The sequence below is a fragment of the Microtus pennsylvanicus genome, chromosome 10, assembly GCF_037038515.1.
Source record: "Microtus pennsylvanicus isolate mMicPen1 chromosome 10, mMicPen1.hap1, whole genome shotgun sequence".
In the NCBI taxonomy this organism is placed as follows: Eukaryota; Metazoa; Chordata; class Mammalia; order Rodentia; family Cricetidae; genus Microtus; species Microtus pennsylvanicus.
The window spans coordinates 46,058,331-46,086,097 of NC_134588.1; the positions used below are offsets into that span (position 1 = coordinate 46,058,331).

General features: G+C 44.1%; 1 protein-coding gene across 1 annotated transcript in view; it reads left to right on the plus strand.

Annotated features, from left to right (window-relative positions):
• The first annotated feature begins 433 nt into the window (after positions 1-433).
• Positions 434-27,767, plus strand: part of Nmnat2 (nicotinamide nucleotide adenylyltransferase 2) — a 164,159-nt gene continuing 136,825 nt past the window's right edge. The window contains exon 1 of the mRNA XM_075988245.1: positions 434-920. Coding sequence (XP_075844360.1) covers positions 836-920 — 85 coding nt within the window. The 5' untranslated portion in view covers positions 434-835. The remainder of the gene's footprint in view (positions 921-27,767) is intronic.

Sequence of the window (27,767 nt, forward strand, 5' to 3'; positions counted from 1 at the left end):
TCATAACAACATCTATTAGAGGGTGAACACTCCAGGAATAGGGATGGACTCTTAACCGTCTCAGTTTGGATAAAGTGATGACTGAACATGAGTTTCCTAAGACCTAGCCTTGGTGATTTCCTCATTCATATTTGCTCAAATCCGTCATTGCTTCAATCCACACAAAGAACCAGCGTGAACAGAAGGGCTCTCAACCCTCACTATTTCTTAGTAGCCATGGGTCAAGACCCGGACTCCTTTCAATAGTTTAGAATCACTGAGTAAGGGAGAAAAACGTCCGAAATGAAGACTATTGAAAAGAACAACTGTTATTTGTCACTTAAGATATTGAGGCTGTGAGAAAGAAAGTTCATAAGTTCAGACATTTTTGGAGTTAGATATGGTAGGGAATGTAGACAGGGAGAGAAAAGAGTGAGATAGGATAACAAAATCTGAAAGAGGCAGGACATAGCCCACACACCATGCTGTGAGCATGCGAGGCTCTGGGTTTGCTACCACTTCTTGCCATGTAGATAAACTAAGATGGGGTGATGCAGTGAAATGGGATGGGGGGATAGAAATGATAGGGTCAGGCACTAGGACCAGTGACGCGAAAGAAGCTAGAGAGGAAGTGGGACTGAGTACCGAGAGGAGAGCAATACAAAAGCAGCTTCGGATCTCGCCGGAGTTGCAAGCGTTAAAGGGAGGCGGGGAGTGACGCGGTTTGCGTCTAGAGCGGCTCCTTGGAGTCCACAGCATCCACCGCCGGAGCCTCGCCTTCCTTTCTCCGTCTGCAGACATATCGAGACACAAAAAGAGGCAACCTCCAGACCAGTGCGAGGGACCCACTCCCATCATGACCGAGACCACAAAGACCCACGTTATCCTGCTGGCCTGCGGCAGCTTCAATCCCATCACTAAAGGGCACATTCAGATGTTCGGTGAGTCCTCCCGCCCACCCCGGAGGCTGCTTCCGCTGCTCTACTCTCGCCAATATCAGGATTTTCCAGGGCGACTGGGCAGGAAGGCGTGCGCCCCTCGGAGGGGTGCGCCTGCTGATCTGTCTGGTGCCTGGTCAGCCCCTGCGATCACCGCTAGCGAGAGCCGACGCAGGCTGCGTTTTTCCAGGCTTCTCTAGCTTGGGGCCAGATCGCCTCGCCGAGGGCCAGGGGTGGGGGAGGTGCGGGGCTCGGGGTGGGGGGTGAATGTCCTCTGGGGTGGGGTGGGGGCTCCGGTTATAGCCCTGGAGCGCGACGGTGCGGAGATTTGACTACTTTGCGGGCGAGGGTAGGGATGGGGGCAGTGGTTGGGGTGCGAAGGAGGAGAGGGTTGGAGATAACGTGCTGTTTGTTTAGGATAGACAGAAATCTTGAAGGAGTTAAATGTGCCTCGGAGACACAAACACTCGCACACGACACACCAGTGACAGGGACTGGGGTTTGGCCGGCGATTCCCGGAGGCACAGGGACAAATGTTTGGGGGTTGTGGTTGCGTGTGGCCCAGAGCGGTGAATCCTGACTGATGGCGAGGGGTACCCCTTGGCCAGCCCAGGTTTGGCTCTGGCTACCTAGGAAGGGTAGGGGGCGGGGCGGCTGTTGCGGGAGGTGGTCCATGAGCTGGCGAGATGGATCCGGGTCCAAGTTGGCCAACGTTCTGTCCAGGGCGGCGATGGTACTCGGCAGCCTTGCAGCTTGATTGTGAGGATGGATGTGTAGAAGTGCGTGAGAGTGGGGTAGGGACGCGTCTTCACGAGTTTGTTTTCGAGGTTTGGGGTGTACAGCGAGAGGGATGGAGCCCCAGCGTCTGGGTGCGTGTGTAACGTCCAGCAGATGATTGTCCACGCAGTATGGAGATTTCTCGCCACCGGTACGGAAGCCACGCGGCTCGGAAGCTGCTCGCAGGGTGTGTGCGCGTTTAGAGCCCTGAGAGAAGAACGCGGGGGTCACTTTAAAAGCAGGAATCGAGAAGTTAGAAGTTGAGGGTGCTTTTTCCTGGGACTCAGGGAAAGTATGCCGGAGGTGGGAGAAGGAACGGGTGAGAGGCCCTGACCCAGCCCTGCGGTGAGGCGCTCTCCACAGGCGGCGGTGCTGAAACACAGCGCACTGCCACTGGCTGCAGGCACACGTGTTTGCCCAGGGCTGGAGGACTGCCAGAGCTTTCCTAGGCTGTTTAATGAAAGCCACAACGTACCCATAAGGACGACCCCAAACGCTCAAGCTAAAAATATCCGTCTCTAAACCTAAAAGATGAATCTTCACTTGGCCCTACGATTAAAAATTAAAAATACTCATGACAAGGTTACAAAACTACCCTGCATAGGGTAGATCCGGCAGCCACCTTACAGACCGGGAAGAGGGCGTCTAATTAGTAGCCATCCCTTCCGCATTGTTCTGTAAGCTTTTAAAAGTGTTTATTCAGAGATGGCGCCAACTTGCCAGTTAAACTGAGGGCCGCGGGGTGGGCCACCTTCTCAGTCTTCTGAAGTAGCAAATCCCAGGCATTCCCCACTTTTTACTTTCCTGTGAGTCCAGCGTCTTTTCTCTTGTATTATTCGTCCTTTTCCACTTTTCCTTTGGCAGTCTTGTGTTGATACTGTTTCCCTCTCCCTTGGCCAGGAAGGACTGCGCTTCCTTGGAAGCTCCTTAGCTCTAGGAATCTTTAGTGGGCCGGTGGGTGCTCCTCCTTTCTTTGAACCAAGGATGTGGGAAATCCCATTTGCTGTAGGATCAGAAGTGGGTCAGATGTTGATTGAGTGCAAGAACACTGTCTTGCAGCCGGAGATGTTGGTAGCAGTGAGAAGGGGGAGCAGGGATGCTAACCTGCCAATTCTCCAGGAGCTTTGGGGATAGACTGTGAAAGCAGGCATGGGTTGTAGCAGAAGGTTTTACATTTGGAATAAGTGAAAGGAGATTTTTGACCATGGCCGTTATTCACTTCCCATTGGCGTTGAGGGCCAATGGAGAAGATCTGTCAGCAAAGCCTCCTGAGAATCCATTTAGTGTAACCTAGAGAGCAACCCAGGAAAAAGCTGTGTGTGTTCACAATAGGTCTAGGGATCTTTCTACTAATGGAGGCTCTTCTAGAAGTATATAAACACGTGACAAGAAAGCAAGGAGAGGAAGATAAACTAGATGTTGTGGACTCTCTTACTGGTATCTTTGATACACATTTTGATATACATTTGGTATCTTATTTTCTTCTTCTTAGGTGTGTGTGTTCATGCATGTGCCACAACGTTCATAGGGGGTCAAAGGGCAATTTCTGAGAGTTACTGTTCTTCTACTGTGTGTACTGGGCACTGAACTCAAGTTGTCAGCTTTGGTGGCAAACACCTTTGCCTTCTGAGCCATCTTAACAGCCCTGTAAAATCATGCTTTTGTTTCTCTTATTTAGCTATTGGAGACCCTGTCTCAACTGTATTGCCCTGCATGGCCTAGCATCTACTATGTAGATCTGGTCAGTCTGGAACTCGCAGAGACCTACTTGCCTCTGCCTTTTGAGTACTGGGATTATAAGCCTGAACTGATTTTTATCTCATTTTATATTTCTTGATAGTGGGTCTCACTCTTAGCCCAAGCTGGTTTCAAAGTTATAGTAATTCTCCTGCCTCAGTCTTGCAAGTGTTGGAAAGGGCATGAACCACCATGCTTGGCTTTATAAATTACTTTTGCCTGAGCAGTGGTGACACAAGCCTTTAATCTGGGAGGCAGAGGCAGGCAGATCTCTGTAAGTTTGAAGCTAGCCTGGTCCAGAACAATCAGCACTGTTACACAGAGAAACTCTGTCTCAATAAACAAACAAACAAACAAACAAATAAATAAATGAATGAATAAATAACTTGTATGGCAGTTTCTAGTTAAAAGCGTCTCATGTATGTTTCGAACTTGTTCGTATTCACAATCTTAAAAGACAAATATCACCATCTATTTTGCGGGTGGGAAACTGGTATTCAGAGACTAAATAGGTAGCAAAGTGATCTGATCTTGAGACAGGGTCTCAAGTACCCCAGGCTGGCCTCAGCATAGCTGTGTTGCCAAGGATGACCTTGAACTCCTGACTCTCCTGTTTCTGCCTTCTGAATGCCAGGGCTACGAGAGTACACCACCGCTCCCTTGACTGGGCTGTCTGGAGCCTCACATTTCAGATCCCTCTTACAGACACAGCTGTACTGCATGAGCCAGGAAGAAGTGCTCAGTTAATCTGGCCGGGTTGTCTATTGAACACTCTTCCCTTTAGACATACACTAATTAGAATGGAGCTGACCATCAGCTGGCTGTGCTCTGGGCCATGCATTTCCTTAAGAGCTTTTTCTCATTGCAAGAGAGACAAGTTTCCATGCACTATTTCCTTTTTAAAACGACGTTAAGATGTTCTTCCACGAACACATGAGTATTTAACATAATTAAATTGCCAAACTTTCTTTAGATGTGTGATATTTGGTGGCACATGCTTAGAACCCAGAATTCTAGATGCAAAAGTAGAAGGATCAGGAATTCAAGGGCAGCCTTTCCTACATAGTTTAAGGCTAGTTACATGAGACACTGCCTCAAGAAAACCTTAAATTCCCTTAGTAGAGGGCCTGTATTTTTAAAATCCAGTTGCTTACTAGAGGGGAAAAAGAGAAAGAATATAAACAAACAAACAGACAAACAGAATCAGCTCTTAGAACGTAAGAACTCACTTTTCTTTTTTGAAATGTATGTGGGTATGTTCATGTGTGTGCAGGAACACGTATGCGTAAGGGGGCATGTGTGTGAACAGGGGTATGTAAAGGATATGGGACAACTTTGAGTGCTATCTTCAGGAACCGTCCACCTTTTTAAAGACAGGGCCTCTGGCTGACCTCTCACTAACAAACCTCGGGGACCCACTTGTCTCCACCTCCTCCGTGTGGGGACCACAAGGATGCATCACTAAGGTTTATTTAAAATGTGGGTTCTACGCCGGAGGGAAATGGGAGGCGGTTGCGGGGAGGAGGCAGAAATCCTTAATAAATAAATAAATTTAAAAAAAGAGTAAAAAAATAAAATAAAATGTGGGTTCTAGAGGTTGAACTCAGGTCCTTTGGAAGAAAGTACTAATTAAGTCCTCCCCCAAGCCAAATTCTTCATTTTTTTTTATAAATTACATTGAGTACTAGCTTGGATATTTGTAAAATATTTTCGAATGAGCCCTTTCTTTACTCTGAAGGGAGACATGAATTTATTTATCCAATTTGTGGACTACAGAAACAGAGGAAAACATAGTGTTTGTGACTGAAATAATTGACAATTTTGTATGTAAAATGTTCTTAGGGATAAATTAAAAGCTTTTGGCAAAGTAAACCCATGAACTAATGGTGTCACATTTCATGGGTCAACTTCATTGCATAAAAGGGCAATGTGGAGCTCGAGGAATTTTTATGTAAATTCTTAGTTTTCATAACTTTAAAGAAAATTATGCTGAAATACCATTTCTAGCATACTAATGTATAATCTCTACTTAAAAATTAATAATACTAGATATTTATATTGATACATTTATTTGTAAGTCTACCATTGAGTAACCAAATATAAAGTTGAAAAAGAAAAGGAAAAAAGACTGATTAGTTTGGGCATAAATGCTAGAAAAATAAAATGATTTAATTGGAGTTGAAATATATCCTGATTTTGATGACTGTAAAATAACTAGATTTCCCAGTGTTTCTATTTCAACATGCCTTTACTTTGAACAATTAGGTCATTTGAAAAGAGGCATGGTCTGATTCCCGTCCTTCTGAATGGTGGTGAGACAGCTCTCTGGGCTTCATCTGGGTGCAGATGGGATGTAGCTTCTGTAGTTATGGCTGGTAATGGAGGTCAATGACAGGAAGCTGCCAGGAAGTAAGAAAGCATTTAAGGCACTATTCTTGTCTACATGGAGAGTTCCAGGGCAGCCAGAGATACACACAAGACCTTATTTGTGGGCGGGGACGGGGGACAGTTTAACATGCTTGAAAGGTCAATAAACACAACATAGTATTCCATACCATAGATTTGCTTGCTATTCTATGAGAAGAATGGATTTGGGGTAAAGCGGAGGGCAGAAGTGGGAGAGTTTGAGTCAAGTTCTCATTATAGAACATAAACCATGCTACAACTTGCTATATCGCCCAGGGTAGCCTTGAACTTACCATCCTCCTGCCTCAGCATTCTGAGTGCTGGGACTAACAGCTGTGTGCCACCTTGTCTGGCTGAGCTACAACACAGCATTGCCTCCTTTGGCAAAGTGGAAGGACAGTGTATCATTTGAACAAGAGCATATGTGAAAATCAGGAAGGAACCACTTTTTATAAAACCAGACTCAAATGCACGGTAGACTTTCATACCCATCCTTATGATTTCAAGGATGATATTTTCACTAGCATTGCTGAAAGGGGAGCAATCGGCACTGAGCTGACAATGGAGGGCAAGGAGAACCTTGCAGCTATTCCCCTTTGATAACACAGGCCACCAACAAAGTAGATTCAACAGAGACATCTTCTGCTCATGCCAAGAAGAGGCTTTGTTTTTGTTAGTATTCACTTTTTCCGATTTGACTGTGCTCTCAGAACGTTTCTGCCACCTCCCGCAACATTCTCTTCCCTTCCCACTCTTTACTTCAGCTGACACCTTTATTTAGATTTTTCTCTTCAACAGTACTTTCTCAAGAGAACCCCGCTGGCTTCCCTAACACTGGCTTCCTCACCATCTGAAAATGCATCTGTGACGTAGCTCTCAGTTCACTTCCAACTCACATTTCATCTCAAATTCCATTTTCCACGCTACAGTTGAATTTCTATAAGGAGAGAAACAATGTGTGGCTTCATCACGATTTCCTAATACCTAGCATAGAGTAGGTGCTCTACAACAGTTGCCAAATCAATAGGAAATAAACGACAGGATAGACTCTTGGGCCAGACAGAAGAACTGAGCACAATGAAACAGAGTGAGCAGCTATCAGAACCAGGAAAAGTTCACGATGCCTCAAGGAAGAGAGTACAGAGAGGAGAGCTGCTGGGGAGGCAGGTGAGGTCTGATCAACTGTGAAGCCTTATGACTGCTGGTAAGGGGACTTTATCCCAATGACAGTGAAGAGATATTGCGTTGTTTTTAAGTAAAGAAGTAAAATAGCCATATCTTTAAAATTAATACCTAACTGGATTTTTAAGAGTCTATTATCTTTATTTATAGGTTTGTGTGTGCCTTGGAGGCCAGAAGAAGGCACAGGTTACCCTAGACTTGAAGTTTCAGGTGTTTGTGAGCTGCCTGAGGTGGGGACTGGGAACCAAACTTGGTTCTTCTGGAAGAGCAGCAAGCACTTGGAACCACTGAGTCTTCTCTAGCCCTTGTAATTGACTGTTCAACGTAGGCGGAGGCTGGTGAAGGGGAAGAACGTGGTGATTTCTTAGGCATGCATTTCAGCAATACAGAGTCAGGACAGACGATGGCCATCTGGCTGGGCTGCTGTTACTTGGGAAGGGCAATGAGTGTATCTGAAAGTCACTGGGGAAGTAAAAAGAGACCCATATTTGCTGATTTGTAAGTTCCTGACCAGGACAGATAATAGAGGACACGAGAGGAGAAGCAGGTTGTAGCTGGCGGACAAAGCGAATATGAGTGGGTTTTGCTCCAAATTTTAGGAAATACATATTCTTAGCAAGCATTGGAGCAGGAGAAGTAAATAGCTAAGGTCCAAGTCTCTCTGTAGCCTGGCATATCTGAGCACTGTACAGAAAGTCTCTCTGCAGCCTGGCATACCTGACTGCTGTATGAAAGTCCCCAGGAAGCTCCAGGTACATTCTTCAAAGTTCTTCACACATGAATATTGCTGAAGTTCATCAGTATTACAGAAATTAAAAAGATAAAAAATTTACATATATTTTTATATGAAATGGGAAGATAATCAAGTTCTTAAACTGAGCATTCTTTTCTTAATGTGGAGGCTGTGGAGTGGAAGCAACTGATATTATACAGTTCATAAAACTTTCCAAAACTTGCCCATCCCCAAGATGATGGTTGTGTCAAGCAGGGTTGGGGAATCCCACCAAACACATTGCTAAGTTGAAGGTCTCTATGAAGGTTATACTTGAGCCTCTCATGGTTGCTTCTCTGTGTGTGCTCATGACACAGGAAGACTGAGCTGGTACAAACATACTTTCTCTTGCTGAACTGGCTGGCCACCCTCACATGGACAGGAGCTCACTGTAAGAGGCAAATATCCCACCCAGAATTCATCCCAAGCCAAGGATAGTCTAGAAGAGGACTTCTGAAGTTTCTTCTGTTTGCATCCATTTTTCACCTAAGACAGTTTTCACTCAACCCTGGTTACATAAACATGTAAAAATAGGTGTATAAATCATGAAAGAATTTATTCTAGAACAACTCTTTGGTATACATACACCTTTATCGTTTATTAAAGATGAAAGCAAATTTGCATGCTAGTTTAGTTTTATATAAAGAATCAAGGCTTGAGGCTAGGCATATCTTTCCTTTGGTAGACATTCCTGAGATTATTTGATCTCCAAATAAACCTAGTTTGGTGGTGCACTCATCAGGAAGTAGATGGGAGAAGATCAGAAGAGGTTTAAGGTCATTCTCCGTTACAAAATAAGTCTGAAGCCAGTCTGGGCTACATGAGAAGCTGTCTGAAAAACAAAATAAAACTAAATCCCTAAGCCAAACAGAAACAAAGGGTAAAATCTTGGCTGAAGTTTGATACTGCAGGACGCAGAATACCTTCATGTCTCTGATACCGCTGTTTTAATGTTATAATCATCAGTGTTGAGAATGCTGCTTCATATAAATGCCTAGGCAGATGTATGTTTAGGCCCTGGCAGAGACTTTTGGAAAGTCTGCCCTAATTTGCAATGGGTGATCTAACTTGCTAACTTGACGTGCCTGAAGAGACAGCTTCAGCTGAGAAATTGCATCCACCAGATTGGCCTGTGGGTGTGTCTAGGGGGCATTTTCTTGATTGCTGATTGGTATGGGAGCCCCCAGCCCACTGTGGAAAGAAAGCACTATCGCTGGGCAGGTGGACCTGACCGTATGAGAAAGCAGGTTGATCAAGCCAGAGAAAGCAATCTTACTACCGCCTTCACCAGAATCATCCTCACTGTGGCTGCCGTATCTGAGTGTTTAAACAGCCATTGCTATCCAACTGCTTTCCATTAAATCTGCTGCATAATGTCCCTTAGTCTCGGATAAGGAGCTAGGCAATAAAATTCTTATACTTTGGGGGCTAGAGAGATTGCTCAGAGGTTGAGCGCTCACTTCTTTTTCAGAGGACCTGGGTTTGATTCCCAAGCACCCATGTGGCTACTAACAACCATTTGTAACTCTAGTTCCAGAGGATCAGACACCCTCTTCTTCTGGCCTCCATGGGCACTGCATGTATGCAGTGTACATCTATATATGAAGGCAAAACACCCATATGAATAAAATAAAAATGGATACCCCACTTCTTAAAATTAGGGGAATAGCGAAGGTAAAAGGAGGAGGTAAGCAGAGACCAGGAGTACCCATTATGTGAGTAGCCCTGCTGTGGCATGTGGACTTTATTTAACATTGCTGAGCAGTGAGGGTGAACGTACCCTTAATTCCAACACTTAGGAGGCAGAGACAGGTGGATCTCTAAGTTCGAGACCAAGTTGGTCTACAGAGTAAGTTCCAGGACAGCCGTGGCAACACAGTGAAACCCCGCCTTGAAAAGCCAAAAGAAATCAACCAAAAAAAAACATTTACCACACCACAGAAGTGGGAACAGGGGACTGTCCCCAAGTAAAAGTAAGTGCTCATGGTGTCTCACTTGTTGCTTGCTCAGACTAAAACTCTTGGACTAGGGCTCAATTCTTCCCTTTCATACCCTAGCAATGTCAGCAAATCTTTGGGGATCTCTGTGTCTTTGTCATTTAACTAGGATCAGTAGGATTAACCACCTCACCTCACCTAAAATCCTATCCCAAGCCACTGCTGCTGCTCTTCCAAGTGAATGCAGCAGCCTTTTTAAAAAAAAAAATGATTTTTATTTTCTGGGAGACAGAGTCTCATGTAGCCCAGACCGGCCTTGAACTCACTATGATGCTGAACTCCTGATTCTCCTGTGAGTTTCCAGGCACCGGCCCCCACGTCCAGCTCATGCTGTGAGTGTTGAACCCAGATCTACACACACGCCAGGCAAGCCCTCTACCAACTGAACTACATCCTCAGCTTGCGGCCCTCCTAACTGGACTCCCTACTTCTGCCTTTGGCTGTCGATACTTAATTTCCCCCTCTGTCTTTTTGCATTTATTCATTTGTTTATGTTGTGGGGTTGGAGTTGGGGCTGTTTTCAACACTTACTTTTGTAGCAAAGAGTCAAAGAGAGTCTTTTTAAAAAAAATGTATGCCAGCTCTAAGTGAGGTAATGTTGTCCTCCAGGGGTTTCTTGTTTCATGCAGAGCAAAAGCTGGAAGGATCTGCCCATCCCGTTATCCTGTGACCTCCAGGCCTCCTCCAGCCACTGCACCCTCAAGTCCTATTCTGCCTCATTCTTAGCCATGCTCAGTTCTGCCTGGAAGAGCAGTGCCTAATTTGCTGCCCTCTGTATGGTAACCTCCTCCCCACACAGGGCCTCTGACCTCGCACCTCTCAGTTCCCCTAATCTCATACTTATGTCTCCTTTCCCTAGTCTCTCATCACTTTTCACAAAGCCTTTCCTTCTTTGGCATGTTTATTTAATGCCTACCTCTCTAGAAAAAAAATTGAAGCCCCAGAGGCCTGGAATCAATATTCACTTAATGCCAGTTTCCAATGCACGGGGCTCCCAGAACAGTGCCTGGTACCGTGTGTGTTCAGCCAATGTCTACCGAATGAGTAAACGGATGAAGTACCAGTACCATCTACATTCTAGTCTGTCTTTTAAGAAAAATGAGGTGTCTGAATGCTTTGCCTGAGTACATGTCTGTGTGTCCATAAGTGTGCCTGGAACCCTCAGAGACCAGGAAAGGGCTTAAGAGCCCCTGGAATTAGAGTTACTGATAGTGGTGAGCTACTGTGTGGGTGCTGGGAATTGAACCCCAGTCCTGAGCAAGAGCAACAAGTGCTCTTAACTACTGCTCCATCTCTCCACTGCATCTCAAGACTTTAGTAGATTTGTGGTGAGCAAGGGTGGGGTCCCTGGAAGGCTCTGCACTCACTGATTTGTACCGTGTATAAGTATTGAATTCTGAATGTGCCCCAGACACTGCACTAGACCTTAGAAATGTGGAAATTTGGACTGGAGAGATGGAGTCAAGAGCACTGACTCCTCTTCCAGAGGAGTTTAATTCCCAGCAACCACATGGTGGCTCACAACCATCTATAATGAAATCCGGTGCCCTCTTCTGGCCTTTAGGCATACATGCAGATAGAACACTGTATACATAATAAATAAATAAATCTTTTTAAAAAAGCGAGATAAGGAAATTCACAACACTCTCCGTGGTGCCTCAGGAAGATCATCTTGTGAATGATCTCTAGAAATAAGCAAAGGTAACGCTTCATCCTTGGAATATGGTTTTCCCTGCTGGATAGAATCCCTGGTGTTGACTGCCAGAGAAGAGTCTTCTCCAGGAATGTTCGACCTCAGCCTGGGGCCCACATGTGGCTCAGAATAGCTGTGAAAGTCTGAGTTTGAACGTTGGAGCTGCCCAGGGGTTAGAGTGGAGACTGGCATTTGGGGCTGAGAAAAGGCTAGGTGTGGTGAGGTATGGAGATCTCCAACAGTGTGGCAAGGTACAAAATTTCCAAGAAGCTGGTATAAGAATGAGTATGTGTGAGCGTGCACAGGGGAGGCAGAAGATAAGAGGCAGAAAACAGGCTGCTAGGGGTGCCAAGGGCTTTAGACAAAAGTACTTTTATTAGTTTTTAAAAATTGTATTGTGTGCATATACATCTGCGAGCACACACATATGTGATGGACACACGCAATGGTCAGAGGACAACTTATGGACGTCAGTTCTCTTTCCACCCTGTGGACCTCAGAGATCAAACGCAAGTGGTCAGTCTTGGAGCAAGCACATTGACTCTCAGTCCAACAGTTAGTAAGATCTGTAGAAAAGGTGACAGCAGCTGGGGTTGCACCACAGTCACGGGACCTGCACCCCACATGTAAGCATTTCCTCTACTAGCCTCCTGTTAGATAGACGACGTCATAACAATATTGTAATGTTATTTTCTCTGTGTTGCTTTCTGAAATAGGATTTTGTTTTTCTTTTTATCATGATTTTATTTATTGATTTTTCTGAAATGAAACCACTGTGCATTGTAGAAGCCATTCTGTGGAGGAACTACACTGTGATACAACCATCTAAAACATTAACAAACAAAAGTCTCACTTCCCTGTGAGAAGCCACACTCACCTAGGCCCTCAGTCTCTCTCCTCCGTCCCTTCAGGATGTGCCTGCTGTTCTGCTGTTCCCAGGGTCCTTGTCATCTTAGTTACGTCTATAATTTTGAAGAATTTGGCTATGCACCTTCTCTTGTCTCTGCTTAATTGAAAAGTAAATAGTTTGAAGACCTTTCTTTGGATGCTTGTTTTAATTTGTCCTGGAGGCCTTAAACAAATAGTACATTTCCATTCTTGATATAAGACTCATTTTCTATGCCTGAAAATTATTATTATACCCCTTTAAAGTCTCAACTAAATGACACTCCAGGGAGGGTTTGGGCTTTCCAATGCTTCATTTTCCTAACCCTTCATCTTGGTACCCACAGAGAAGCACAATATTCATCCATGGAGCACTGAGATTAAGCCACATCAATAACTATCCCCACTGGTTTTGAAGGTATTTATGTGCTGATGGATATTTAGCGCACGTGACTGTAAACTGCAAGGTCTTTAAAATAAAGCAGTGTTTTAAGGTTTAGAGAGTGGCATCCATTAGAAACTGAAACTAGGGCTATAAAATCTTGTACATACAAATTCAAGTCATAATTACTTTATTTACTACGAACCAATCTTGCTAAGCATCATTAAAAAGTTATTTACTCGTTTTGCTCCAGGGAGTCAACGATGATGTATAATATATGATTTTTTTCCCCTGCTGTGAACAGTGTTGATAAAAAGTGGGTAAATATGCCATTTTTCTCCTTAATTAAAATACTTTTTCTTTGTGTGTATGTATGTCTGTGAATGTATACACACATATAATGTATATGTATTATGCATGTGTGTTCATGTGTGTATAGATGCATGTGTGTGTGTGTGTGTGTGCATAAGTGTAGGCGTCAGAAGACGACCTCAAGTGTCTTTCTTGGGTGCCATCATAGGCCTTGTTCTTTGCAGTGTTGTCTCCTCTTGGTCTGGAGCTTGCTGAGTAGACTAGATGAACTTCCTGGCTCGTAAGTCCCAGACATCTGCTTGCCTTTCTCCCTTGCCTTACTCATTTATGTGAGTTCTGGGGGTCGAACCCAGGACTCATGCTTGCAGACCGAGCACTTTACTGACTGAGCTACTTCCCAGAGGCATTTTCTTCCTTCACCCGGATAGGCTGCCTAATAATGCGTTTGTAAATATACTACTTTCTCAGATCCTTATTTTCCTCATCTATAACACTGGTTGTCTGTGACACAGTGACCTGTGATCAAATGGGGCTTATCCCCTTCTTTTGTAAGGTATGAAAGTTAAGAATGGCTTACTTTTTATTTTAATGGTTTAAAAAATATAAAATAAGGATACTCTTTTGTGACGTGTGAAAATTTTTTGAAATTAAAATTTTAGTATTCACCAATGAAGTTTTAATAGCACAAAGCCAGGTTCGCTGCCATGTGCATTATTTATGGACATTTTTGCATTAAAACAGCAGAATTCTGCAGTTACAATAAACAATTTATAAAATGAAAAATACAAAAATCTAAAATGGACATTTGTTGAAATAGGTTGTCTACTTGAGGGGCTTGGAATGACAGCCAGTCTGAAGGGTCCTTAAACAGACCGTGCTGCCAAGGCCCATGACCTAGAGGATCTGTCTAGTGAACAATTTTCAGTCTCACTGAATCTAAAATGACTCATTTAAGCAGCAAGTGTAGTTTTAGTGCCGATTGTAATTTTTCTGGCCAACTGGGCCAATGTTCATGTGTACAGCGGGGATAATTTTGTGACTTTTGGCTTATGCTGGACCTAGATTAGCTCTGGCCCTTGTCAGTCATCCATCTGCTGCTGAACACGGGTGTTTTTCCCAGAACTCAGTCCCACCTTCCTCGACGCTCAGTTCCTCCTTTTTTAAGCTCAGTGCTGGCATCCCTTACGCTGGAGGCTGAAAACACAGCATCCTTTGCATGATGAGTCTGCAGACTCAGAGGAGTCTGCATCTCACCTCCCTCTGGACCTTGACAGCACTTGGTTTGTACCTCTCTTATAACACTTAGCACATCTTGCTGTTGGTTGCAGCTATTTATGCCTCTACTTCAATTTCCCTATCAGACTTGGGGCCTTGCCAGGGCCTTCTGACTTTTTATGTCTCCTGAGGTGCCTAACACATTGCCCTAAGCACAGGGAATATATAACGAATACTTAGCAAATGAATGCATGAATCATTAAACTGTAAAAGAAATTCAGAATCTCAATACCTAGGTAAAGCAGGTAATTGAAGAGAAGATAGTTATTTGGGAACAAAGAAATACAGGAAAGCAGGGATCCAAGTAAGACCAAGTTAGAAAACAAGACAGCCAATATATACAAGGTGCCAAGGACTCAAGGACTTCAAAGATTAGATAACTCTAGGTGCAAAATAAGAATGCTCCTATTGGTTTGTTGACTCATGGCTGTAATTCCATCACTTGGGAGGCTGAGGTGGGAGGGTTGCCATGAGTTTGACACCAGACGGGCTACATAGTCAATTTGACACTAACCTAAACTACAGCGTAAAACTGTCAACAAACAAATAAACCACAAAAACAAGGGCTGAGGAAGACTGCTGGTGAAGGCTCTTGCTGCCTCCTGTAAACCTGAATTCACCTCCCACCAGGACCCTCATGGTAGAAGGAGACAACAGTTATCCTCCGGCCTTCTCATGCATATGTGCCCCAAATAAATGTAATTATAGAAAGACAAAAAGGCTCCCAGGAAGAGGAATCATGCCACAGAATACAGTCTCCCCATATATGGAGGGTGGGTGGGGCGGGAAGGTCCTGTATGTAACTGGTAGGAGTGAAAATACGGCGTTGAGAATAGAGTTGAATGTTGATACTGTCCCCTGAATGTTTTAGGCAGATGCACTGTTCATCCAGGCACCGGTGCACATCATGGTAAAAGAGGGTTTGAGTAGGAGAAAGGAGTGGGATTTGATTTATTCACAGTTTGAAAAAGGTTTTATGTACACGGTGCCAGGCAAAAGGAATTAAATTATTTACTTGACTTCAGACAAATGAACAAGACAAACAACGGTAATAACAATGCCCCGTGGCTCGTCAGTTTTAAGTTTTCATCTTTAGAACTCATGGACTGTCTCTTGGAAGACTGCAAAAACCATGAGGCTATGTGTAAATGGAGTTTCTGTCCCACCCAGTTCCACAGCCATTCAGTCCCAAAGAAACACACAGAGGCTTTTATTAATTATAAACTGTTTGGCTTATTAGCTCAGGCTTATTATTAACTGCCTCTTACAACTTAAATTAACCCATAATTCTTGTCCATGTTTAACTATGTGGCTTAGTACTTTTTCTCAGTGAGCCATTCTCACGTTGCTTCCTTTGTGACTGCACACTGAGCCCTTCCTCTTCCCACAATTCTCCTAGTCTGGTCGCCCCACCTATACTTCTTACCTGGCTACTGGCCAACCAACATTTTATAAAACCAATACAAGTGACAAATCTTTACAGGGTACAAGAGCATTATCCCACAACATCTATGCATCTAGTTCTGGAATCCTCTGGAAAACAGCTTCCCAAGTGCCTGTCCTTTCTCTACTCAAGGTTGGTTAGTTTCAGGGAAAATGCTGTTTTTCCAAGTAACCAAATATTGTGTGACAAAACTATTCCTGGGGAGATGCTACACATACATGTCTACTCACCCCAGATAAGGAACCCGCGACAGACTAAAATACAGATGCCACCAAAGTCCAGCTTGGTGAACCAGTGAGTTTTATTGGGGTCACTTACAGGAATATGTGACAGAAATAACTCAATGACAGCTGCATCATCAAAGCCCACCCAGCATGGGTGACATCTCACAAAGCTGGGATCCTAGAGCACACTGCACAGTCTGCAGGCAGCTCAACAGGTTGGAGCAGGTCCTTTGAGATGCCTCAGTTGGTCTAACCTCTTCTAGTCCTCTGGTTTCTGCTTCTTCCCGGTAGAGTTGGTCTAGTCTTTTTGCGGCTTGGCTTCCTACATCTAAGAGGAACTCTCAGCTTTTACTGCTTACTCTGCCGGGGCGGGGCTTAGAGAGTCTAGTCAGTTTCAGTAACTTCCGGAAGCTCTCTTGAGTTGTTTATCTTTCAGCTTAAGGAGCTTCCTTGCAAGGTAGAATGTTTTGGTCTTGGAGAAAACTATTACACAACACCAAACAATGCTTGGCACAACTTTACCTCTTTGGAAATGTTCCTCTGGGCTGCTGCTGGTTAACTGGGGCTCCCGCCTGTTAGCCATATTTCTTTTTCTTGACATCCAGGGAGAGAGTCTAGGTTGCCTTCTACTTGTGAGACATCCAGACAACCGACGCCAGCTACTCTATCTGCCCCAGCCTTCTCTTTAGGCTTCCTTCTACTGATAGCCACATGTCTAATTTTCATGGTGCCTTGGCTCATCTTATAACTTTTCCTTATTGTCTATATCCCTTTGGAAATGGCACACCCAGTTCATCCCGCAGCATTCTGACAGGGCTTGATGTGTGCTGGGTGACCTACTACTGAGTTTGGCTTAGTAGGTGATTTCCTTTATTTGTGATGTGGTTGTCTCTTTCTCATTGCATCGGATTAGGCATTCTATGAATACCTGCAGGCTAAAGCATCATGACTGTTTGGCTAGTTTGGTAGATTAAACTGCCAACCAACTCCAATTTATTTAAACAGTCTAACTGGTATGTTTTAAAGATATGTTATCGTTTATTGTGTTTTTTAACTATATCTTTTTAGCTATATATGTTTCTCCTCTCCCCTCCCTTCCTCCTCCATCCCCTTCTATCCTCTCCCATGATTCCCACATGCTAAATTACTCCGGAGATCTTATCTTTTTCTACTTCCCATGTAGATTAGATCCATGTATGTCTCTCTTAGGGTCCTCTTTGTTGTCTAGGTTCTCTGGGATTGTAAGTTGGAGGCTGTTTTTTATTTGCTTTATGTCTAAAAGCCACTTATGAGTGAATGCATATTATATTTGACTTTCTGGGTCTGGGTTACCTCACTCAATATAATGTTTTCTAGATTTATTCATTTACCTGCAAATTTCAAAATGTCATTATTGTTTTCCACTGTGTAATCCTCCATTGTGTAAATGTACCACATTTTTCTTACCTGTTCTTCAATCGAGGGGCATTTAGGTTGTTTTCAGGTTCTGGCTATGACAAACAATGCTGCTATAAACATATCCTTTGGTATGATTAAGCATTCTTTGGGTATATAATCAAAAGTAGTATTGCTGGGTCTTGAGATAGGTTGTCTCCTAATTTTCTGAGAAATTGTCATACTGATATCCAAAGGAGTCATACCAGTTTGCACTCCCACCAGCAATGGAGGAGTGTTCCCTTTACCCCACAACTTCTCCAGCATAGGTTGTCATCAGTGGTTTTGATCTTGGTCATTCTTAAAGGTATAAGATAGAATCTCAGAGTTGTTTTGGTTTGTTCTTTTGATGACCAATTTCTTGAGTTCTTTGTATATTTTGGAGATCAGCCCTCTGTCTAATATGGGGTTGGTGAAGATCTTTTCCCATTCTGTAGGCTGCCATTTTACCTTGTTGACCATGTCTTGCTTTACAGAAGCTTTTCAGTTTCAGGAGGTCCCATTTATTAATTGTTTCTCCTAGTGTCTGTGCTACTGGGGTTATATTTAGGAAGTAGTCTCCTGTACCAATGCGTTCAAGTGTACTTCCTACTTTTCCTTCTATAAGGTTCAGTGTGGCTGGCTTTATGTTGAGGTCTTTGATACATTTGGACTTGAGTTTTGTGCATAGCAATAGATAAGTATCTATCTATTCAGTCTTATACATGTTGATATCCAGTTATGCCAGCACCATTTGTTGAATATGCTTTCTTTTTTCCATTTGATATTTTTTGCTTCTTTGTCAAAAATCAGGTGTTCAAAGGTATGTGGATTGATTGATATCTGGGCCTTTGATTTGGTTCTGTTCTTATGCCAATACCAGGCTATTTTCAGTACTGTATCTTGTAGTAGAGTTTGAAGTCAGAGATTGTGATGCTTCCACAAGTTGCTTTATTGTACAGGATTCTTTTGGCTATCCTGGGTTTTTTTTTTTCCATATGAGGTTGAGCATTGTTCTTTTGAGGTCTGTGAAGAATTTTTCTGGGATTTTTATGGGTATTGCATTGAATCTGTAGATTGCTTCTGGTAAGATTGCCAGTTTTACTATGTTAATTCTACCTACCCAAGAGCATGGGAGATCTTTCCACTTTCTGGTGTCTTCTTCAATTTCTTTCTTCAGAGATTTAAAGTTCTTATCATACAGGTCTTACACTTGTTTGGTTAGAGTTACTCCAAAATGTTTTATGTTATTTGTGGCTATTGTGAAGGGTGATGTTTCTCTGATTTCTTTCTCAATCCATTTATCATCTGTGTAAAGGAGGGCTTGATTTTTTGAATTAATCTTGTTTCCTGCTACATTACTGAAAGTGTTTATGAGTTGTAGAAGTTCCTTGGTAGAATTTTTGGGGTCACTTATGTAAACTATCATATCATCAGTAAATAGAGTTTGACTTCTTCTTTTCTGATTTGTATCCCCTTGATCTCCTTTTGTTGTCTTATTGCTCTAGCTAGGACCTCAAGAACTATATTGAATAGATATGGAGAGAGTGGACAACCTTGACTTGTTCCTGATTTCAGTGGGATTGCTTTGAGTTTCTCTCCATTTAGTTTGATGTTAGCTATCGGCTTGCTGTATATTGCCTTTATTATGTTTAGGTGTATTCCTTGTATCCTTACTCTCTCCAAGACCTTCATCATGAGGGGACGTTGTATTTTGTCTAAGGCTTTTTCATCATCTAAAATAAGATGATCATGTGTTTTTTTTTCCAGTTTGTTTATATGGTAGATTATATTGACAGATTTTTGTATGTTGAACCATCCCTGCATCTCCAGGATGAAGCCAACTTGGTCATGGTGGATGATTTTTCTGATGTGTTCTTGGATTCGGTTTGCCAGTATTTTATTGAGTATTTTTGCATCAATGATCATGAGTGAGACTGGTCTGTAATTTAAGAGATATCATCTTTGGAACTTTGAAAGGCAGCATTTTTATGTTTTAGTGCTATGAATTTGTCAGCCATATTTCAAGAAAGATGTTCAGTAAGAAAGATGTCTTACAGAGTCTTAAGGCTGAGACTAGATAATCAGGGACCACCACAGGGACAAAGAGTTGATAAATTCTGGGAGCTTAATCTACAGCTATTATTTCCTTCCTCTCTTAGTCTTTCAGTAGTGTATAGTACTTGCATTTCCCAACCTTCCTACTTCCATTGCAGGGACCAGAGAAACAAGATGTGCAATAATGACCACGGTGGCTCCAAGGACAAACTCACCCTAATCTCTATCTCACATGAAAAACAATCTTCTTTATAAATACTAGAGTCATGACTGTTGGAAAACTACCAGACCTGCCTAACACAGCAACTCCATAAAAAGCCTGACTCCTGTCAGTATTGTGTGCCTGTGAGGCCAGAGAACAACTTTCAGAAGCCGTTTCTCTCCTTCCATCATGTGTGCCCTTTGGTATCACAATTAGGTCATCAGGCTTGTTGGCAGGCTGCTGAGCCAACTTGCTGGCCCCTCGGTTTCATTTTTATTGCCACTGAGCCAAGTCTACTAGCATCCAGAGTAGACTTTCTGAATTCTGAAATTACCAATTTTGTTTTCTTTCTTTCTTTCTTTATTCAGATTGGCTACGTGCAGCACTGTATAGCTGAAGGTGGTCTTGAGCTCTTGATTCTCCTGCCTCCACTTCCCCACAGTGCTGAGATTACAGGTGTGCAGTACCATGGCAGGCTTAGACATATCACCTTTCCTGGAATTTCACTAAAAAGGTGGTCATTTAAAAATGGGTTTGTGAGATTCCAAGTCAACTCACTCTTGTCCATGTTGAAACATCCTGACTTACCAAGTTACAAACCTCCTAGCCCTGCCTGGAACACCACCCAATTCATAAGTCTTTAATGGTAGCAGAAAAAAAAATTGCCCTTGTTCTCTGCCACAGTGAGTTGGTTCCAACACAAAAGTCCTGTGTCACACTTAAGTAAAGAAGGCAGACTCTTACAAAGAGAAAAAGAATAAAAAACATACAAGATAACAAAGGAATAAAGCCAGCATTACGGAGGCAGAGGCAGGTGGATCGCCATTAGTTTAAGACCAGCCAGGACTACATAGTGAGACCCTGTCTAGAAAACTTTTTAAAAAGCCATTGTGTAAACTTTGACACAGATGGAAAAGTGACCAGAATGCTATTGTGGCTATCAGCTTGCCTGGGGTTTGTAATGATCAATTTATCGCCTGTCCTGATTTATTAATCCCATCAGTCTTGCCTTGTGTTATTTCAAGGGGAGATCCTTCCCGCTGCAACAGAACTGCTTGTGTCTGACCCCTTCTCCCAGCCAGGCTCTCCTCTTGATGTTTTATTTGCTTGTTGGATGCTTTGGGCTGCAGATGGGGCTGGTATGGAGATAGTCTTTGCACAGACAACACAATGCCTCCTTTCCTTGGCAGGGGTGACATTTTATCACAAGCAAAGCCTTGAGAGCACAGGATTTATGGCCCTTCCCTTTCTCCCACCACAGGCAGTCTCGGGGGCATCCTCCCAGTGCAACTCCCACTGGACACAGAGACTATTTTTCTCTGACACAAAACATTGAGCCCTTGCCCGTTGTCTTTATGCTAGGACTAGTGAGGCGGTCCTGCACCGTTGGTTCCCAGCCTGGGGCCGAAACAGCCACGCATTCTCACACACTCAGAATAAGGGTCCAGTCTAGGACCTGATTGACTCCAGTAACCCCCAAAGTACCTTTCTCTCCTTTGTTTCCCTTTAATGATACGTTACTATGACACCCAAGGCTGGCTTCAAGCTTGTTAATGTAGCAGAGTGACCTTAAACTTTTGGTCCTCTTGCTTCTCACAACCGAGGGCCGGGATTATAGGAATGTACCACCACACAGGTTTACTTGGTGCCTAGATCCAGCTCGGGGCTTCTTGCCTGTAGGTGCCCTTGATAAATGAAGGCAATGCTTCCCACTTCCATTTCCTCACAAAAGAAGGAAAATAATTAAACAAACCCTGTTCGGAGGCCAAATTGGCGCCTGTAGAAGCATTTCAGCTCTGGGCTTGTTTGGCTTGACTAAACTCCGTAGAAAATTAAAATAAAATCCTTTTGTCTCTCCCTTAATCCTCCCTTTCGGCTGCTTTAAATGAACTTCTCAGTGTATTGTCATCTGTTTTGTTAACATTTGCATTTAAATATAGTGCATAAAGAACTTTCCCCAGAGCCCAAATGGGGGGCAGGTTAAGCCCTCCACCCCAGTTTCCCAGTAAATCATATGGCTTTGAATATTCATTCAGACGACGACTCCTCTAGGCCTTGGGGTTTGCCCTTCTTGGCTGTGCAGGCTTTGTTCAGGTTGGCTGTGATTTTCTTCTGGATCTGAGCTCGGGCAGTGGATGGAGAGGCAATGATGGTTGGTAAATAAGAACCCAGCTACTTTAACTAGGACCCTCCACTTGCCCCTGACCCCCGGTCAAGTGCATCCATGGGCTTAACACACACAAGTTCTTTTAGATGCAGATTGGTTTATTTTAGTCTGTTGTGATTTGTGAACATTTCGTTTAAAGAAATGGAAAAAACAAACAAATTTATTTCTTCTGTCATTACAAAGCTAGAAGGTGGTAAAGGGGCTAAGAAATAAGGATGTGTCTGATAAAATGTTCACTGAGCTACCATTCCCAGCCCTTTTTTACACTGCATGAGGCAAAAGGAGCCACAGAGAATGATTCAACAGCCCGCCTTCCCACATGCCCCAGAAGCGGAGTATAACACCTACCTCACTGGCCCATGTAAGATGTTAATGAAGTAACTAACATGCACTTCCTCGGCTTGTCTGTCCCTGTGAATGCCTTGCAATCCCTGTGAAATCACAGAACAGGCCGTAAGCACTGCTTTTCCTGTGGCTTTTCCTCAAGGCACAGGTGTACAGGACACATCACCAACACTTCCATGATGTCAACTCCAGGGAAAGGACAATTGATCCTTCCCTTTGTGGAACGGGTTCATCTCCCTCCCTGCATCACACTGCTTTTCCTACTCCCCCTCCATCTTCCCCAGCTCATCTCTCCTGTCACCTCTGCCAACTCTTTAAATCCTTTAGCTTGCCCGCTTCATTGCAGTAATCAGAAGCCACTGAGCATATGAAACTCTGGCTAGCTATATACTCTCCAGGCATATTTCTGCCATACATGTCAGGGTCAAAGCCCATCTTTCATATATGGCATTCCTAAGCACACTGCGTTAGTGAGTGGTCACAGTAAGTGCTTGATAAATGGAGGCAATATTAGCAGTTGTTGCCAATATATGTGATCTGATGTCATGCCTGGGCCAGCACACTGTCACAGCGGAGGTCTAATTGCCCAGGTGAATAGACAGTTGCAGAAGAGGGACGAAAGGCAAGGAAGAATTGCTGATTGACATTCAGCATGCTGCAAGCTGGCCCCGACCTCAGAAGGTCTGTAGACATGTCTACATTGTCACTGAGCCTCCCGAAGTCACCAAAGGAGCAGCTTCCTGCGCAGGGCAGGGTGGCTCTTCCTTTTGCTGTTACTGTGGGCTTAACTGTCAGAACAGAGGGATAAGAAAAGATATTGTCTGTGCCCCGTGGGCAGAGAACCTGGATTAACTTCAAGCCTTTGTTGGGTCCCACAGAGAAGGCTGTGGCAGATCTCATAGCAGATGCAGGTCTTGCAACTTACTGGAAGGATCTGGGGGCAGCATCATGTGCCTTCCCATCCTCTCTGAGTGCTGGCAAGAGAGCTGTGCCCTGTGCCAGATTTCTGTGCCTGTCCTCACCCCATCACCTCTCCTCACTCTTCTGGGACTTCTCACTGGAGCTGATGATAGAAGGCTGGAGAGAGGCTCCGTGGAAACAGAAACTAGGAAGACCTGCAGTTGGAAGACAGGCCAGAGGTCTTTCATTGTACTTACTGGATCCTTTACACAGCTCGAACTCACTTCCTGTCTTCCATTGCCGGGCAGCTTTGTTAGAAAGCTCACCTGAAGTTGTGAAAACGTTTGTGCTCCTGAATACTGGTTGCCTTGCAACGTCAGTTGTATTGCCTCTGGGACTGCCAAACAGGCTGTTTTACTTAGCTTTAACGTTGCCCAATCCTGACCAGGCATACTGGGACCCATAACATAAACATTCTGAGACCCAAATGTATAAATGTCTATGTTGTGGTCTAAAGTACCATCTTCGTCTTTATCAGACACAGATATGTGACTAGCGTGTTCGTAACTTATTTCAAAATATCTGACATGGCTTCTGCCCTGCTCATCACCAGTTTGTTTTCCTCCCTTCCACAGCACTTTCCACCCCTCACGCTATTTTCCAGCTGTGGATTGTCTTTAAAAATGAAGGAATGCATTCCTTTAATCCTGGCAGTCAGGAGACAGGTTGATCTCTGTGAGCTCAAGGCCAGCATGGTCTCCGTAGTGAGTTCCAGGACAGCCAAGGCTACATAGTGAGACCCTGTTTCAGAAAATGAGTGTGTGTGTGTGTGTGTGTGTGTGTGTGTGTGTGTGTGTGAGAGAGAGAGAGAGAGAGAGAGAGAGAGAGAGAGAGAGAGAGAGAGCGAGAGAGAGAGAGAGAGTCTGTCTAGACAGATAGACAGAGACAGAGAGAAGAGAGAGATTGCTAGAGTAGCGGGGAACAGAAACTGGTCTGGCCTGCGTATAAACTAGCAAGAGGGCCATAATTGAAGAGAGTGTATTTTATTAACGCTTTATTAAGGAGTGTTAACTGGAAAGTGAGCAGAGAAGAGTGGGCTGGGCAGGGCCACAGGTTGTTTGGCTGCTGTCATTGTTGTTGTTTATTTTTCAAGATGGGAGAAATAACTCATTAACGTGATGATAGGAACCATCCAACAGATATGAAAAACCCAACAGTAGAGGACATGGAGGGGGCCCGTTCCTGGAAAAATACCTTTGAGTAGGTGACAGGCGCTGCCTCTAAGCAGAATGGGTAGGTGAGTCTGTCTTGCCTGCCAGCGCTGGCAATGAATCCGACCAGAAGAAAGGAGAGTGGTCACGTGCAACTAGGAGGACGGATATGATGGGGGTTTTCTCTCCTGAGAGCGTCTGTTCTTTCAATGAAATAGGGAGAAGGGTCACCCTGAAAAGAGAGAATGGGCGTGTGGAGGAGGCATGGGGATTGAAAGTAAGAAGAGGAGGAAGTCAGTAAACGAGGTGGAGACAGAGTTCAAGTGCCGGCAGTACCTCCGTGAGTGCTCCAGGCTCCTCTCTGGGAAGGGACTTTTCAGCTCACTTCCTGATGCAAGCTTGGGGCACACATTTTGTGTCAAATTCACCAGTACATCACACTGAAGGATTTTAAACTTCACAGCTCTTAGATCTGGCATACCGGTTTTAAAATGTGACTTAGTGGCTGGGCAGTGGGCACAAGCCTTTAATCCAGCACTCGGGAGGCAGATGCAGGTAGAGCTCGGTGAATTTGAGGACAGTCTGGCCTACCATAGATTGATTGGCAAGGGCTCTATAGTGAGACCCTGCCTCAAATTAAAATAAATAAATAAATAAATAAATAAATAAATGAATGAATGAATAAATAAATAAATAAATAAATAATGGTAGAAAGGAAGAAAGACTTCGTGAAAAAGTAAGCAGAAAAACATGTTATACACTGACCTAAATTGGCCTCCCAGATGTTCCAAATGTCTGCAGCATTATATGATTGAACTTTGCCCTCACATCACTAGAGTGTCAGTCTTCGTCTAGGAGAGGAACTTTTTTCCTATTCTGTTTTCAACAAATTTGCCAGCCTTTAAAATTCTTTATGACATAATGACTTTGATTTATCTGGGTTGGGAATCCTAGCCTGAGTTATTTTATGTATTTAATATTTTTACATTACATTTACTTATTAGTGTGTGTGTGTGTGTGTGTGTGTGTGTGTGTGTGTGTGTGTGTGTGTTTGTACCATAAGGACAGCTGGTAGGAGTCAGTCCTCTCATTTTTCCGTGTGGGTCCCTGGGATGGGACACAGGTCATAAGGGTTAGTGGCAGGCACTGTTACCCACTGAACCATCTTGCAGGCCCTGTTTTTAGTTATTCATGCTCACTGAAATCAAGGCCTTCTTCTTAGAAGCTAAGAGTCTTCAATTAGGGTTGTAAGTATAGTTTGCAAAACTAGTGTTAGAATTAGTCCATCAGTTTTTTCGAGGTGATTCCACTGCAGCTGCCTGGGAAGAGGGTGCAGTGATGGGGTACATCTCCTGTCAGTCAGCGATCCAGTAGAGCCGAGTAGGACTCCTTCGAAGGCCCAGCGGCTCATAGTAAGGAACTGAGGACCGAGGGATGGTGACAAGGGGAGGGTGTGGTGAGCATCTTGGCTTGTGACTTTTCCTTATTGTGAACATCAAACCAAATTCCTTATGGTCCTTAAGATGTGTAGAACACTGTTTCCAAGGTTGACTGACATTGTGGATATTTCCTTTCTTTTTCTCTTCCCCTCCCCTCTCCTTCCTTTCCCCCAATCCCCTACCTGTCTTCTGTGACCCAGGCTGGTGGAGAACTTCTGATACAGCCCAGGATAACCTTGAACTCTTCAACTTCCTGCCTCTGCCTTTGAAGAGGTAGAATTTTAGGTATGAAGCACCATGCATTTCCAGGTTTTTTTTTTCTTTCTGATAACTTTTAACAGTGAGGCAGGCAGCTCACCCTACTAACTTCTGAATCATAAACACAGAGAAAAATTAGTAGTGTTCCCTATCCCCTCAACACTGCTGTCGTTGGGAACTGCCTGAAATAACTGACATGCTTTAAGCCCCAGGAACCGCGTGTGCTAAGTGATGATGGGCCTCTAGTGTGCTATTCTGTGGAACCTCAAGTTTCCTCGCTCATAGTGCTTTGCCGACTGTCAAGCGTTGACTTCGAAGACAAGCAGAAAATGCCCATCTTCCTCAATGGTTACTCCCCACTGGGTGCTCTGCCCATTGCATTCTCTTTAATTCTCAGAGTAGCTCCACGCTATAAGACGGAGAGACCTAGGTGGTAAGGCACATGCAATTTGATCAAGATCATGAACCTACAAAGTGGTAAAAACTTGGACTCAGACTCAGGTCTTTGTATGCGACAGGAAATATAATGATGTCTGCAAGAGAGAAACTTTATTTTTAATTCCCAAGCTTCCTTCTACGAAGTCAAGGATGCATTGCAGCAAGCAGGTCCTTTGTTCTTCAAAGCTGGACAGCAGGCTGGAGGAAGCATAAGACAAGACCGATGTAGAGATATGGGGGGGGGGGTGACAGGGGACGACTATGACATACAGTGTCAAGGGTGGCAGGGTGAGGGGATGAAAGGACAGCCAGCTGGCAGGCAGAGCAAGCTGCTGAGGACAAGGCCCAGTGGAGGCTTGAGGAGGAACGAACAGCTGTGCTTCACGAGAGGTCTCCTCTGTTAGGTCTCAAACCCAGAATGAACAGCGAACATGTGGAAGCTCACGCTGGTGTCCAAGTTTTCCCAGCATCCCTCAGTCCTTACATGTTACAGGGTCCTTCTGACTGACATACCCTACCCTCCACCCAAAACTTCTCTAGCCCAGGGACTAGGCCAAGCTTTCCTTTCCCCTAACTTCTCTCGCCTGGCCCCTATATAACTTAGCCATTTTGTCTATGTCAGTCTCTTGGGCAACCTTTTGGCCCAGACTGGCCCTCTTGGTTGGCAGCTCCTCCGCTGCTCTCCCTCGTCCTCTCTCCTCACACAGCCTGGCTCATTCTGGTCATGTTCATCTGGACTCTCTCAGATGCCCGTGTCTCTGTATCTGGCTATGCTCTCCCTCATATCTACGATAAACACCCCCTCCACCATACCTAGCAGCCGTCTTGTCCTCTTTTCATCTTCTCTGTCCTCCACCTGCCTTCTGAGAGGTCCAGCAAAGCCCTTTCCTTCCTTTGTGTTCCAGAACATGAGGGCTTCAGGCCCTGAAGGGAGCTGAACAGGGTCCATTTGCTAACTAGGGCTGGGCTGGCGAGAAGGTGGGCAACCCACAATGGTCTGGTGAACGTCCTTAAAGCAGGTGCTTTTTCAAATCTTCACTTCATGAATATATACTCTGCTATTTTTATGTGCTAGGCATTGTTTAAGGTCAGAAATACTATGCTAAAACAAGAATAAAGTCTCTCCCCTTAGTATTGTTTATCTCCTAACTGAGGGGGATGGGCAACAATACATCAAAGTGTTATAAAGGAAATTATAATGGACACTTAATTCTTAAATGCTGGATAAATGTCTCCTTAAGTGTCTTTGACATGTATTGGCTTATTCTAGGACTAATGGTTTGCAGACATTTGTTTAATAGAGTTTTATTGGTCATGTGCGAAGTCCAGTCCT